This window comes from Streptopelia decaocto, assembly GCF_964273445.1.
Source record: "Streptopelia decaocto genome assembly, chromosome: 16".
NCBI lineage: Eukaryota > Metazoa > Chordata > Aves > Columbiformes > Columbidae > Streptopelia > Streptopelia decaocto.
Window position 1 is genome coordinate 5,927,801 of NC_138671.1, and position 16,824 is coordinate 5,944,624.

Here is a 16,824-nt window from a genome sequence, read left to right on the forward strand (position 1 = left end):
AAAGACTATGGCTGAAGAACATCTACTCATTTACATTGTTTTCCAGATCCTGGCATCTCATACCAGGCTCGTATTACTAATTCTAATACTCGTATTACTACTATTTTGGTTGCGGTAGAATCCAAAAGCAATTGCCCGTGCCCTTTATACTAGGACAAATCCAGAGTAAAAATTTTGAGAAGAGACTTAATCCCACAGACTCTAAATTTAGAACAAGAAATACCTACAGAACACGCTGAACTCAGTAGGTGATTCATTTCCTGTTGAAGATGATTCCTAAAAGCTCAAGTATCTCCAGAAGGTCACTCCCACCTTCAGAAAACATACACAACAACTTATTTTTAGAGTTCTGTAGAAATGCCTTGCCCACACAGTAAATTGCACATATGTTCTTGGATTTAGCTGCCAGTTTTGTGAAAGTTAAAAAATTCTGGGCTTACTGTTTTTACTAAATAAAATTTTCCACTTATTTCAGTCAAAGCAAAACCTAATTTTGCATAAAAGTATTGCTCATGGACCTAGTGATCAGAGCTAAGTCTGGTGTTGACATTCTTCTGCTTCGTTGTGGGTTGCTGGTCCTCCCACAAGTATATTCCTAACTTTGGACAGAGCAGCTGGAAATGATGTTGGATTAAGTGCATGCTCACTCGCATTGCTAAATCCAAGTGAAAATGATAACTCTCTTCCTTTCTATTGCTGTCCATTGCACAACCTGGATATGCTGTTCTTTTACCCCAAACATCCCATTCTCCCTTTGCTGCTGAGCCCTAGTAGCTCTATTTTGTGTCAGCACAGGAACGCTGCAATGCTCACTAGGTTATAAAAGAGAGAATCAAATACCCACAGTCTTCTGATCATTTATCAAATGAATTACTTGCAGTAGGTTCAACACTAGAAATAAGTACAAAATTTCCCATAGTGCACAACTCTAAAGTTGGCGTGTATTTTTGTAGGTGCAAGTAGGATCAGGCTGGTTTGTTGTTTGAGGGTTGAATGATTCAAGTTGTGTCTGAAATTTAAAATCAGCTCAAATTCTCAATTCCGCTATCACTGAAAACATTGGTTTGGATACTGTACTCTAGATCATTGGCAAATGGCAATGTACAGGCTATTTTAAAATAATGATAATAATAAGAGTATTCTGAAATTACATGAAGATACCTAGAGCTGTGCATAACGTTTGCCCTGCTACCCAAGCATGATGAAACTACAAAAAAGAACAGAGTAAGTATTCTTTATAAATAATACTGCTGTAGGTCTTACATAATGAGTGCTATAGATAATCTTTTTAACATTTAACACTCAGATGTTTAAAACTCTTTACAGATATAGGTGTATGTACATATATGCATGTGTCTGTTTGCACCTCAGCTGGAGAGCCATGTAGTAAAGAAGGTGGTTCTGAAAAACTTGAAAAAATCCCAGAAACCTAATGTAAGCATGAATAAAATAATTAATGTAGGGTGTTAGAGGCTAGTGAAATTTAATATTGTGATGTTCTTCTTTGGTACTTTGGTTTACACTACACAGTAGCTGGGTCTGTTTGGAGGTTTTGGTCATTTTAGAGGAAGGAAATAGAAGCAGCAGAATTTGATCACTTACTAGTGCAATACCTAAAGCTACAGCTATTTCTGCTTATGCTTTGGGCCAGGCAGGTTTGTGAGCTCCACCAGGTGGCTGAATGTCCCCACTGAAGCAATGGGGCGCTCAGGATGAAAAATCGAACTGAGCTCCTGAAAAACCTACACTGAAGTTCGATCATTTCTGTTAAGCTTATCGTGAATCCAGACTCTGACAAAGAACACATTTGGGCATTAGCTCAAAAAGCCAAGGAGGGGATGTAAATATATTTGGGATTATGTTCATTCATAATACAAAATTCTGCATATATTTAACAGTTGCTTTCATGCAAATTATGGCAGGGAGAGAATAAAAAAAAAACATGTAATGTGAGATTACCCACAGCGTCCAGAGGTGATGCACAGTATCATCTTGGGGCCACTGAATGTAACACAAAGTGAAGAGGCAAGTTAGGGAGTGAAAACACAAACCAAATTTAGAGTTTCTCTGAATAAGGACACTCAAATCTGGTTCTATTTATTAAACTTCTGCTGTAAAAGGAAAGAACTCCACTAAAACATGAATATTCCTGCATGTTTAACACTGAAATATGGAGGACTCCTAGTGCAGTTCAAGAGAGTTTTAAAAGTCACATCAGGAAAAACTTTATCTCATAATCATAGAAGAATATGTACTGGGCTGGACTGTCTCACAGCAGATTCTGGCTATAAAAACAAATATATCGAGCCATGTGGAGGGAAAGCGGAACTTTCCTTTACTGACATAAAACAAAACAGAAGTTCTTGTGCTATTCCTTTTGCCTTCAGTACAGAAAAGCGTGACAAAAGTCTACATTTATTTTCTCTACCCAGGGATAGCAAATGGCAGGGCTTTCGACAGCTGTTCTGTATATATAAGCATTGGAGTCATACAGAATGCAAAGAAGATCCCAGTAACACCCCAATCCCACAAACACAGTGTTTGCAGACAGGTGACGTTGCCAGATTTAGTGCACTATTTCTCTCCAGAGGCTGATGTAACACAGATGATACTCTGTAGTTTAATACAGTTTGGAAAATGTGCCTGTAGGTGTGTGGTTGGTAAGCACAAATGCATCTTTAAAACACTTGTGAAAATATTTTCTTATTAAAGCCAGCTGATATTATTCCAACAGCTTTGTATTTAAAAGCCTGTGACTAAGAATACCCTCTACTCCAATTCTGAACAGCACGCTCCACAAAATTCTCACTGTAAATATATGTCCTAGGAGCAGTATTATGTAATAAGTAGCTGAAGGTGTCTTTATGGACATTATGCATGAAAAACAATGCAAACCCATGTTGCAGAACAAGGTCAAGCAGGAAATTAAAAATTAAATGACAGTATCTCAGCTTCATGAAGGGCACAGTTTACCAGAAATCTTCCCTGAAGGAGGCAAGAAACAAGAACACCTTTCACTTGAACCCATTTCTTCTGCCTATAGTGCTTTGTTGTCATTGAACTTCCTCTGGATTTGCATTTAATATGTGGTAGGGCTTGGGAGACAGGGGGTTAACTAATACTTCAGTTATTTACCCCACTTTCAACCCCTAAGAGAATAGAGAACTTTTTTCCAGGGACTAAAGTTCTTATTTAAAGATGATTTAGATACTTTGGAACTTTACAGTCAGAATTATGATGGTCTTCAGGCACTAAATGATACGGCAGGTGCCTCCTGGGATCTTCTTATCTTCTTGCCTAAGCAAGTTGGATGCCCAATTCATGGAGCCTTTGGGGAGAAACCTTGTATCTTATGCACTTAGCTCCCTTGCCTTGGCCAGTCCTTTGCATTTTAAAGCACTTAAATAGAGTTTGCAGATCTAGCCATCAATCTTTAAAAGCCACTGGGACTTAGACTGCTAAACCAGTTCTGAAAGTGAAAATGGTTAGGAAGAAAATATTCTGTATTTCAAGCTGGATTGTCTAAATCAAGAAGTGGTCTTTATGAAACTGAGTAATTTTTTTCTGCAGTATTTAATGATTTGTACATTCTAGAGCTCCTTCACATCTTTATCTTTAGAACCTAGTAGTGTTTTAGGTAGAATTTTGAGGCAAGTTCTATGCAAACGTAAAGTATTTGGTATCATTAATGGATACAAATAAACATAAATACTCATGACTTGATGTAACAAGCTAGGAGAATTTCTATGTTATCTTCTACAAATATTACTTGTAGCTCTGTATCCTTCCTTAAGTGTGTATCTGTGCCTGCCCAAATGTACTATTAATTCAAAGAAGGGTGTGAAAATAACTATGGAATCAGCATCAAAGGAGAAACAGTGGTAAGACAGATAGAAATCTGAGCATCATTAATACAGGAGAAGAACTTCATGTCTTTCAAATCAGTGCAACTTTGCCACGTCATGTTTTTCCTTTGGTCCTCTCCAGAACTTGCACTGGACAGCATTCTTAACTGGGAAACTAGATCCAAGCATTCAGTGAGATTAACGTGACTACGGCCCTGAGACAGAGCCTGTTCAAGCCAAGAAAGGGCTCCAAGTGAGACACCATTGCTTTACTACAATACTCTCTAAAACTAAAAAGCCACAAGTCCTGCCACAAAGCAATAAGCCCATAAACACGAAATTACAATGAGCAATAAAATCTTGAGAGACTACTTGCTCTATTACTTTAATTTATACTCCTGTTAAGCAATTTTAAATGCACATTAAAATACCGGGTAATTCTAAAGATGTCAGTATGTGGATAATAGAGCCTGCCAAGGCCATGTAATATAAGTGTTTCAGCTATTTCCTATTAGAATTCAGTAATTTATTTCTTTATTTTAAGAAAGCCTAATTTAAGACTAGGAAGAAAAGCCATTTGAAGATGCCCAACTGCTGGATGGGGAAAGTAAAATATCATCAGAACTCACTACTGGGAAATGCAATAGTGAATGGGAATTCTGTAGCCATGGCCAACATTGCCTAGTTTGAAAATACAGAAAGGCTGACTACATTATCTGAGATGCTTTCTCCTATGTCATATGCTATATTCTCCGAGTTATCCAGAGCAGCTAAATCCTGCTAAAAATCACATTATTAATGCAACTGTGGTGTAAACACTTTAGAAGATAAGAGAGGCCACACTGCACAGCTGTGTAAGTAAGTAATTTCACTCCAGTTAAAGAAGTTGGAAAGAGATGGTTTTAAATAAAACCATTGTAAAAAGAACATGATCTTTTAAATATTGATATTTCTTTTTTTTTAAGAATCAGTTCTTGAGTTCCTTGTTCAAGGAAAGCAGCCCTTGAACCAGCAAGTGAATCCCAGTTTCTTCAGTGAGACCCATTTTCAGACAAAAGTAATAACCTAGGATTTTCACCCCTGGCAGTGGCTTTGGTAGGGACTGCATCAGCCAGATGGGCTTTCTGATTATTCTAGTGTAGAAACAAAGTAACAAAGTATGTCTTGTATGCAAGGAAGAAAAACCTCATCTTCTCACCATCTGATTGAAATGTCATTGTTTAAATGCTCGTGCTTTTTAGCCTTTGGGTTTGATTTTTAACTGAAACACAGTGGCTGTGCAATTAGCTGTGACTTGCCCTGCATATATCCACCTGTCTTACTTCTGAAGTGATAATACTGTATCAGATAATGTCAAACCTTCACTGCAAATAATCATGTAGCATTCTTCAGCTCTATTAAAATGAGCTTTTGAAATGGCAAATCTGGTACGCTCGGTTCATCCTCCTGTGCGTCTCTGTTGGGGCAGCTGTCCCGCCTCGTTTCAGTCAGCCAAAAGACACGGCTTCCTCCAAAAGATCAGCAGGAACATCTTGTTTTCTCATTTAATCACCAGCATAGGAGCACTAGGCAGACTAGCCTGATGACACAGGTATCTAGGTATTGTTTAATTCTCTCCCAGCGTCCAGACTGTTGCCTTGAACTCACCTTTATCCATCTTTCTCTACCTACATCTCATTTAATATGTATAAAATGACCTCTCTCTATAAAGACCTTCATTCTCCACCTGAGCCCCCAGAACTGAAGTTCCTAACTAGAGACACAGAAAAAGTAAAGTAAGGGGAGGTCATAAGAAGGTCCTAAAGAACCACCTCTGTGTTGGGGTGGAACATTTCTCAGCAATGTGCTCTGCTGTCAAGTGAACAACTTCCAGAGTGACCTGGTTATTTTCTGCTACATACTTCAGTATTTTTCTCTTTTGACCCGATACTGAAGGGCTGTAGGCTGCGGTGTTGCCTACATGCACTTGTGAATTATAGCAGTGCCATTTGCACAGCTGTAGTTAACGACCTGTCAGGTTTCCCATTATGATGTTATGCTGTTATTTTCAGGGTTTATGTCCTGACTATAAAGTTGGTGACTGCTTGGTCTGGAAACACTAATGCATTTTTGTACATTTTATAAATACAAAATGAAAAAGCGCCGTAATATAAAACTCCACTCTATTCAGAAAGGAAAAAGTGACAATTTAAAGTAATATTTTCAGTAGCAGAAAAAAACAATCAATAACATTCAGGAAGCTCCCTTCTCTGGCCAGAGTCATTAATTATAATGTGATTTACAGCTCTGAGCAGGGTCGGTAGGTAGCTGGAAATGCATTAAGTAGGTGACTGTATTTTACGGTGAGTTTCTTCATAAGAGATAGTAAATCTCTCGATGACCACAAGCAGCATGTACCCAGAAATGCCATGGTGGGGTGATGTTATACGATAGCTGTATTTTAATGTGTGTAAGTAACAGCAGTAAAACTTCTCCAAATAATTCCACGTACTTGTAGGCAGGCAGGCATGGTAAATGATGAGCATGGATTTTGCTCCCGAGTGTGTTCAATGGATTCATGGTTCAGTGAATTCACAACTGACCTTTTTAGAGAGGTTTTACAAGAGGAGGAAATTTTCACTGAGTACAAATGAGTAGTTTCAGACTATCAAGTCAATAGCAATCTGTAATTGAAGACTCTAAGCAATCCTACACATACATGGTACTTTCAGAAATAAAGTTTTTTGCAGGCTGATGAATAAATTTTATGATTTAACAATCCTTTGATTCCATATTTACAATGTAAATCATAGCGGTCTGTGAGGAAAGTACTTGCATGTTACATGATGTATCTATCTGTAGGTAACATTTCCTTTTCTTTCTGAGCCCTTTCCCCATTAGGCAAGGGACAGGATTTGACAGGGAGGTTCTTTATGAGTAACTCTAAAGCTTTTATTAACAACAACAAACAAGCAGAGTTACTCTGTGTAATCATACACAGACTAGCGGTGTGATCTTATTTCATGGGAGTTTATTTTAACCACAGTTAAGGGTGTAGCTGCAGTGACTATATTTTCCTGTGTATGAAGTGGCAAATTCTACCCTAATGACACTAAATTGTACTAATGAGGTGCACGAATTGAAAACCGCATGCTGTATTAATATAAAGTCCTCTGTAGTGCTGGGTTCATCACCAATGGAACAGTTAAGAATAATCTCCCTGAAGTCACTAAAATATCCTAATGTAAATAGTCTCAGTGAAATACGAGATGGATTCCTAATTGATAATTGCAAACTGTAATTGTAGTACTCTTTAAATATAATTGTCTTCATCAAAGCATTTTACAAGAGTATCTGTTGTAAGTGGGATAATGACAGGAGGATTGGTGTAGCAATCTCTTAGTATCACTCATTATCTCTATTTCCACGCTGTATTGTAATCCCTCCCTATCTCATCCCATACAGATTCATGGGAGAAGAAGCTAAACAAACATCAGCTGAAGCATTGTAAACCTTCTCTGATTAAGTCCAACTACATGCCACCACACAAGACCATTATTAGCACAGAAAAATACTATTACTTGTTATTCTCTTTGACTTCTTTTTTTCACAAGACACTAATTTTCACTATACAAGAGAAAAACTATAAAGAAAGGGTGGTTTTAATGTAGGGAGTCATGACTGTTACTATCAGTCTTGTATAAAAACTCATGCACACACACAAAAAGACTACTACCAGGAGGTAATTAACAGCCGGAGTTCCAAGTCCCCTCTTTACATAATCAGCCATGGCAGATGTCATTACTCACTTTCAGTTTGGATTATTAGCTTAGAAAAGTTCCTTGGGTCTCTGAGCAAACACTAACTCTTCTATCAGATTTTTTAATGCTTCGATTCTACTCCTCTAAGACATGGATACCATCAAAATGTCTATTGACAAAGGGTGACAAGAAGTACTAATAAATTGTATGAAGAGCAGCCTGTCAAGGAGTAAGATAAGATAAACTTATATATATAAATATACCAATACATACACTCAGCGGCATCAAGACACAGGAGCCTTGCTATCTGGCACTTAGAACTATCCTGAATAATCCTTCAAAGTAAGGACTGACAACCTTTCAGTTATTAATGACTTAGTCATGGACCACTGTTTAAATTGTTTTTTATATTTAGCTTGTCAAGAATATGATAAAACCTTTCCTGTATACACCAGTATAACTGAAATTCCTTCCTTTGCTTTTAGGTCACAGTGAAGAACCTAAGAAAATAAAGATTCCTAATATTAGCCTTACTTTTTTATTCCAACCCCCAAATTTTTGATGATACACCTAAGGTACTGTACATGAGTGATCCTTCTTTTTTATGCAAAAGCTTAAGAGGATGTGCTTGTGACAGCATGATGAACCCTTGAAAGATCACAGAGATGGGCTTGCTGGCTTTTCACTTTTAACAAATTCAAAGTGGGCTGGGATAATATTTAAAAAAAATAAATGGCATTACATTTGCAGAAAGAGCAGTTACTTAACCAACAGTAAGTGTAGGTCTTCAAGATTCCATAATGATTGTAGATTCCATAGTGGGTAGGGCAGCAGATGTTTTGGATACTGTGCCCTGTTCTCCTGTTTGAGGATATAAATGCCCAAATGGTAACCACATCTCAGCTTCCTCTCAGCTAGAAGCCCTGTGGTAGCCCTGAATTAGTGCTGTGTAACTGCAAGGCAAACAGCAACCACTTCAGGAGAGTGGGAACGAGATCTTTCAACGTCAAAAATTGGCATCTATGTTAACAGCAGAGCTTGAGGTACAATAAATGACGAGGATCTGCAGATTACTGCCTTGAAGGAACTCCATATGAGCACATTCCTGCAGTGGAAGGGGACACTGCTTGTGTCCCAGCAGGAGGAACCTGCAGGTTCCCCAGGAGAGGCAGCAGCTGGTCCCACAGTGGGATGCATCAGCCTGCTCAGCACAGTCTGCGGTGTACAGGGAGGATTTGGTCCCTGCAGTGCCAGAAACAGAGAGGAAGACAACTTCAATGATTTCTTCCTGCCATTATAACGAAGCAAAGCCTGAGATACAACTGTTACAGGCAATTTTTCTTCTGTGGATATTAATCACAACTTAGGAGGAAAAAAAACACACCCAAGAAAGATAATAAGGCTGTGAAGGGAAAAAGGATCTGAGACCACTTCAGCAAAGAACTGTGGTCCCACCACAAGTTTGGCAAGGTTTAAAATTTTAGATTTTGAGCGTTCTTTACTATAGTTACTTCATATTGCTTGCCATGTAAAATTTATTTATTCGTTTGCTGAAGGAGTGAAGGAAGCTACAGGGAAAAGAAATAGTCTACCTGTTACTATCGGGCATAGAGCATCTACAAAGTCAGTTCTCTTTGACTCCACCTATTAAGAGTGAGCTTAGACTACGCACCACTGGAACATTAAAGGTCAAAAACAGGAGAAGGAAACCGATACATTTAAGCCTTTTATAACGCAGTTTGGACAAGATAATTTGACTAACCTACTTACCCCACCAATCTCCTCTTTTTATTCCCTTTCCTCCCTTTTGTTCCTCCCTTTTATTCCCTTTAGAAAGGGAGTTTCTAAAAACCTCTCACTGCCCATCGCCTTTGCATCGCTGGATAAGACCATTCAGAAGGGTGTAGCAGCAGCTTTTCTTCCTGGCTCGCGACCGACTGTAGTTATTAATTCAGGAAACAGTCTCACCCAAAGCCTCTAGGGAGATTTCTAGGTAATTCAAAGCTAGCTAGAAACTGGAAACCCACCAGAAGAAAAGTTCCTGTGCATATTGGGAAGCCATTGCAGAAGTTGGATGTAGCTGAAAAAAAATTAGCATATTGCTCGTTAATGGAGCAATTCTTGTTGGCACCTTCTTCTAAGGGTAGTCACTGGCAGCACAAATGGCCCGACTGAAATTACAGCAAACAGGGCTGTCCTATCAGCCCAAGTGGCTTCTGCCTTTGAAGTTAATTCTGCATTTCTTACAGGGTAGATGAGAGTTCAGCATTCAGCTTGGTTTGCAGCCCCAGAGAGGGATCGCTACCAAAGTGTTTAAGACAAAGCCCTTAATCCTGCTTAATTACTAAGAGTTACTGGACAGACAAAAGACTGCTGGACCACAGCCAGATGCATGAACACCTGGTGTGTTCTCACCTGAATTTGCAAAGAATGTGCCCGTTACACGGGCAAGACGCCCCTAGTGCACATCCTAGAATATCATTAAATTGGCACTTCTGTTCAGCAGCCACTTGTAGCATTTTCTTAAAGGAAAAAGCAAATCCTATTTCTCACACATACATCTTCAAAATCAACGTCAACTTTGATTCTTCTACCACTGCTACGATTGCTATTGAAAGAGAACATTACAGATCACCGCTACATAGTATCTTGAATTATTTATCCATCTATTTGTGAAAGCAAGCAGATTCACATTTGTATTAAAAACAGGTAAATTCATAAAATGACTCACAAAGCCTGAAGCTTTGCATGATCAGAAGTTCAGAGACACAGGTAGAGATTGTTAAACACACTCCTTGGTATAAATACATATGGCATGGTTCTCTCAGTTATATCACTGACTTACCAAGGGACATTTCATCCCTCAGTAAAATGTGAGTATCCACATAACAGCAGCATTGGAGGCTTTGTCAGGAAAATCCAACCCGTGAAATAAATAGTCTGGTAAACTCAGCTTTAATTCAGACATAGTACCTATGTAACTCTTCTAATAAGGCTAAATGTTGACTAATTCTAGAGACCAAGTTGTACCACATGGATTTGTACTTCCTTGTGAAGGTACAGTATTATATAGAACCACAACTGGATCCTAATATGCTAAATTCCACTTTGTTCATATTTAAGTTCAGGGATGAATCAAACCTTTGAGGTGTGAGTCACTCTTTAACCAGCCTCTTTACATTTTTATGGAAGATTCAAAATTACAGACTTATTCTGATAGTCTCATTAAGTACAGTGCTACTACTAATGTGAGAGTGTCTCAAACCTCAGTGCTATAATTTGGTTACATATTATATGAAGACCTGTAAATGTTGCCATATTTGTATTAGAACTGAGGCCATCAAATGTCTCCCCTCAACAGTGTTCCTTTCTTCTTCCAAATTAAAAGCACCGACCTCATCTGTTCCTCACTGTTTTAAAACAATTAATTGTATCAGTAATTCACTGAAAAGGGAGACAATGGTTTTACATTTTGATTATATTTAATTATATTTTTTTTTAAAAGTTTCCTTTCTATTTACACAATTTGTAAACAGTCATTTTTTGCAGAATCACCAAAGGAAGTAAGAAACCAAGAAAATCTTTGGTACAGAATATATTTCCTTCAAGCTGTCTTTAACTGACAACCAAAGCTGAAATATTATACATACTAACCTAAGTTCCAATCAATAAGTGAATGATTTCCAGAATCTATGCTTTATCACCCTGAAGAAATGAAGTGTTCCAATATATTGCTTTCTAAAAGAAAAACTGCTATTATTGTTGCAGTAAATAATTATATATGGCTGGTTAATTCTTCAGAGCTGGCACCAGGCTGAGTGATTTTGCAGAGTGTGTGCAGGCTGTTCCAAACGTGGCTGTAGCTCAGACAGCACCACTGTTTGCATTGACAAGAAAAACACAGCAGACGGTGAGCGATGCTGCAGCCTCCTCAAGTCCCAAAATAAGACTAGAAGAAATGTTACGGTTAGTACAAAAGGGAGCAATGCAGGAGTAGCCATCAGCAGGTTTATGTTTTGTATTATTTAGGCAGCCAAACTAAGTGTTAACCAATCTCAAGATATAAAATAGACCCCTATGTGACTGGAGGATGGCATAATACATGTGCTTTTCAGAAAGTTTATGTTATGTTTGGGTTTTAAGTTTTATGTTTTACAACATGTCATTTAAGGTCTGAATCCCAGAACCTGAGGAAAAAAAAAATCCAGATGAACATATTATATTAGAAAGGGATTTAAAATATTTTTTTTCTCTAAAAATTTATCCCAGAATATAGTGAGTCTGTGATTTGGGGAATGTAGTGAAGAATGTTTCGATTTTTATGAGCTGCTCAAAGATAAATCTGTGCAGGATCCAGAACATTTGTTAGGACTTGACTTAAATACTATGAAAACAGAATATTAAGAGCAAAACCTAATGAATGGCATATTCTAACCTCGCTGTATTGTGATATACTCCTGAATGCATTCTTACACAACTAGACATGAAAGAAGTGAGAGTTCAAAGACAGACAGTGCCTTTGCTTTGAAGTAGGCGAAAAGTACTCGCAGAGCCAAAGCTGTGACAGACAAACTCCAGCAGCTCATCCTGGAGTGTTTCACAATGCCAGCACCCCCAATTAGTCATCTCTGTGCCTCTGGTTGCTCCCCCAGGCAGCTAAAGAGCTGTATTGGTGTCAATCATATTAACTTAGGTGCCACTTTTGAACTGCAGTGACAGAGCCTTGGACAAGAATTCCTTTCTAATATCTTTGGGGGTGGTAACTTCAGCCCTGGGACAGGAAAAACAGCTGTGGGAAGGAAATATCTTAGCAGATGGCTATAGCCGTTTGCTTCGGTGCACATCAGTCAGCAACTTGGGCTCGAGCTCCTCAGACTGCCCCGCAGCCATCACCTCTCCGCTGCTAATTAGCATCTCATGCGAGATCCCACATGTGACTGCTGACATTATGGATCAACTTAGTATGCACTACCACATCCTTTGTGATGCGCTAGTCTGAGATCATAACCATAAAACACATCCTTGAAATGCTTTATTTATGGTTTTCAAAGACTCCAAAATCTAGACGGTGCTGAAAACAGTTGTTTGTTCTGTAAAAATTCATGGGATTTCTCTCTTCTGCTGAGGCTTGCAGGTTTCAGAGTTGAATTTGAAAGAAACATGACAGTCTGCAAGACAGGTGCCCCAAACTACCCTGGCTTTCTGCATGGCTGCTTCAGTGAGCTGCTGATAATTGTCCTTCTGGACCAATTCTTGAGGATGTGTGCTAGATTAGGTCAATATTCAAAATGTTCGGGTAATTCAGGGTTTTCTCAGAAAGGAGGTGTCTCCCCACACACACACACAAATCCAACCAAGCAACAACAAAAAAAACAAACCCAAAAAATCTCCTCCAAACCCAACTATACTAATTCCAGTGAAAAAATATTTAATAAAAACTAAGATTTTTAAATTACACTTACCTGGAACAAAGCTTCCCTGGACCACCTCCTTATAGGCCCACCAGCCTTCATGGATTTTTGGTGAATTTTGTTGAGCTAGAAAGACATAATGAAAGACAGCAGAAAATTAAGGCAAGGCATGGGAAATATTTAATTACATAAACTTTGAAAACTCTAAACAGGGTATAGTTTTCTAAAGAAGAGCCATTCCTCAAGTTCTTGAGTGATGTTTATTCAACATCTGTATCTTACAGGACCTTTTCCCTGCTTCTCATACAGAAAAACATACTCAGCTTCTAAAGAACTGATTACTAAACTTAAAAATTCAGGTAGAAAATGAGGATCTATAGCGCTAATGATGGTTTCTGTGCCACCCATAAATTCAGTATGGGATAAAAATGCAGAGAAAAAGAATGGGCTCAGATACAGTAATCAATATCTGAGTCAAAGTTGGTGGACTGAAAAGCGGTTTCTCCCCTTCCTTTCCCAACTTCAACAATCTCTGACTTTGGAGAAGTGACAGAGTGAACCACAGGCAAAGGTGTGTCTATAACCACTTCTCCTCTCATCCCATGTTCCCATGAGTTCCAAAACTGGAACAGAAATTCAAAGCCCATAGCTTCACAGATCTTGGCTTATGCTATAATGCTGAGGCAGGACTATCATTTTTGTTGCTCTCTTCTCTGCTGTGTCACCCTGGTAGCCAGGCAAGGTACTTGCTTCTGTTCCACATGTGTGACATCCAGCTCCATTACAGATGCATTTGATAGCACAGCGCAGTAACACATCTAAAGGTTTCTTTGACCAATATTCTGAAGGCTGTAACAATAAAAGTGTAAACTTTGGATAAGGTTTGCCACTGATGAGACTGTTGCTTAATGACTTCTCTAAATTCCTGAAAAGCCAAGAGTAGAAAGGTCTTGATCAGTCAGCTTGCTTCCCGTAAAGTCGCTACTTCTCTTTGTCTTCAAGGAAATCAGAACCAGAGCAAATTTTGTGGTCAAAATGTAAGATCCCTGTTAGTTGGAAATACTTTCAAAGCGCATAGAGACACACAGCAAGACAAATGTGCAGTTGATTTCCATAGCAGAACAGAGCTGATAAGGAAATATGTTCTGCCTCCACTTGTATTTTGCTTAATGTTTTCATATTTAGAGCAAGTCTCTTTCACTGAGCTACAGAAAGCTCAGGTACCTTGTGTATCATTAGCTTAAATTTGGGGTTGGTTTTATCTGATGAGATATTTTCAGTCTCTTGCACTACATCCAGTATTTTTTAACACAAATACTCAGGTACAGAGGATGCTGGATTTAGCACCTTTCTGTGGCAGTTTCATTTGTAGATCACATGTTATATACAAAAGACACAATCACCCCAGGAATAGTTCCAGCAATATAATAAAAATTGTTGTCATTAAAAATTACAAAGAGAATGTGACATTCAGACTAAAAAGAATACAAGACGAGGACCATTACATACTGTTCTACCAGTAACAAAACAATATTTAGGATTTAACTGACTGTAAATTGCAGAAGCAAAAGTGAAGCTGAAGTTAATTAAACATACTGACAGAAGGACCAACACTCTGCTTTAACAGAAATCCAGACACACCAGTGGAATGAGTTATGAGTGGATGCACATTTCTCATGCAGTACTGATGCTTGTTCCAGTAATTGAATGGTGACATGTTAAACTGAAAGGACCGTTCCACTGTGCATTCTTTACAGTTTGCAGATGACATTATCTTCATTAGTTTAGCTTTTATACCATTGCCTAGAGAACTCAAACTGTGTATGGATTTGTTGCACTGGAATGTACTACAGCAACATTTGGAAAATGGCACATCCCAACTCATAATCAAAAATATATGAGCAGCAAAATATTCATATCCAGTCTGAACTGCAATTTTTTTGGATCTCAGCACTGGTTTATGCAGGTTGCTTTTATGCCTTTACGCTCTGCAATAGAAGTCCTTAAAGATTTCCAGATGCTTCAGCAATAGGAGAGGATACTAATATGTGAGTCTCAACAAAGCACAGCAATCATTCTTCTACTTAAAATGCCCCAGAAAATTCCATTGCATTGAAGTGCATCTATAGCAGCAATATACAGAGCTAAAGCTGGTTCAGCCAACCAAAGGCAGCTGCATTTTAGAAGTGGGTGAAAAAAGCACGTATGTAAATAGAGGGAGGATGGGTATTTTCAAATGCACCTGCTTTCTGTCAGTGTTCATCGGAACATACACAATCAAAAATGTGTTGCTTTTGCCCACTCTGTGGCCAGTCTAAATGATATATGTGCCAGCTCCGAAGAAAAATATAATCCATTATTCAGAGTTTAAATTAAAGCAAAATCACAGGAGGCCGTCTCTGCAGCTCTGCTTCAGTTTGTTGCCCCAACACTTAGTAAAGCTACTTCCAAAAGAAATACCATGAAAAATACGATTTTTGTCATATTTTCCCCAATCTGTTGCATTAGTATGGAACAGACTGCATCAGATGTGCAAGAAAATTAGATTATTAAAGCTTTGTACTAAATAATTGGATGCCTGTGCAGTTGCTTCAGCTATCAGAGAAGAGCATGACCTGGCATTACTCTGCACATCCCACAGATACCAGACCCTTATCTCTTCAATACACGTGAAAATGAAACGCATAAAAAGGAGTATGATAAGCAAAATAAGATGTTGTACCATAGCCACATAAAATATGTAAGATGGGGCAAGAGCAACACCGGGAGTCCTGCAGATTTACAGAGAACTGAGGCCACTGAGGAAATCAAGAGGAAAGGCAGGTGGTGGTTGTGAGAGAGCAGCGAAGGAGACAGTCCCCAGTGCCACGCTCTTTCTTGAACCCTGAAGCCTCAATGTTTTATACCAGTTCAGGCAAAACATCCTGCAAAATAGTGCGGAGAGTGAGGGAACACAGATTTTCACTCTGCTTTGCATATGAAACCTAGCTTGGCGCCAGAGACTGACTCCGATGGATCCTACAGGGACTTTGCTTAGAAAGGAAAAAGATGTATAAAACTCATTTCTGTGACTGCAGAAGGAGGGGGTCTGGTAAGGCCAGAGTGGAAAGTTTGTCTTCCAAAATCTTCTTCTAAACCATTACTTCAATCTATGTTACACAAGTGGGCAAGAGGTCTTATTAAAGGAGAAAAAAGCTGTTCTCTATTTTTGAATCATACTCAGACCCATACCTGGATTAGTAATGGGACAAGGGAATATAAAATTAGAATGAGCAGACATATGGACAGTCCTTGCTGGGAGTCCTATCTGGGACACTTACACCTGTTGCACATGCAACACGAGGTCTCTACAATTGGTGTATCGGTGCCCATCTGACAGAATGGCACTGAGCCTGGGTAAACAGGTTCAACCTTCTGGCTCAGGAATTGTTGCCAAGGAAAAGGATTCTTCGTATGTACCACCTCATGACAGTGAAAATAGCAAAATTCTCTCCACATTCTTCTTCTTTCAGTTAAATTACTGTACCTCTTATCGCAATTCTCCCCTCTTTAGGACCATAAACATGTGCTTGCTTTGTGGATCCTGATACTCCTATGTTCCCACCAGAACTCTGCAACTCTTCTATGTCAGCAACTGTTTTTTGGCAGGACCTGTTACACATGGTACTGAGGAGACAAAAGGGCTAGGAAGCAATTCTGTATTCCGCAAGAGGGTTAAATATCTTTAAAAAAAACCCCAAAAATCTGATATGTCAGAGACTTCTGGTTTTACCACTAAAACCTAGAGTATGCCATTTGCTTCCAAGAAATATTGTTGCTTCTGCAAGG

General features: G+C 38.7%; 1 protein-coding gene across 3 annotated transcripts in view; it reads right to left on the reverse strand.

Annotated features, from left to right (window-relative positions):
* Positions 1-16,824, reverse strand: part of CA10 (carbonic anhydrase 10) — a 161,847-nt gene that overhangs the window by 113,365 nt on the left and 31,658 nt on the right. For all 3 annotated transcript variants that reach the window (XM_082067049.1, XM_082067051.1, XM_082067050.1), the window contains one exon: positions 13,048-13,122. In XM_082067049.1, the coding sequence (XP_081923175.1) occupies positions 13,048-13,122 (75 nt within the window). The remainder of the gene's footprint in view (positions 1-13,047; positions 13,123-16,824) is intronic.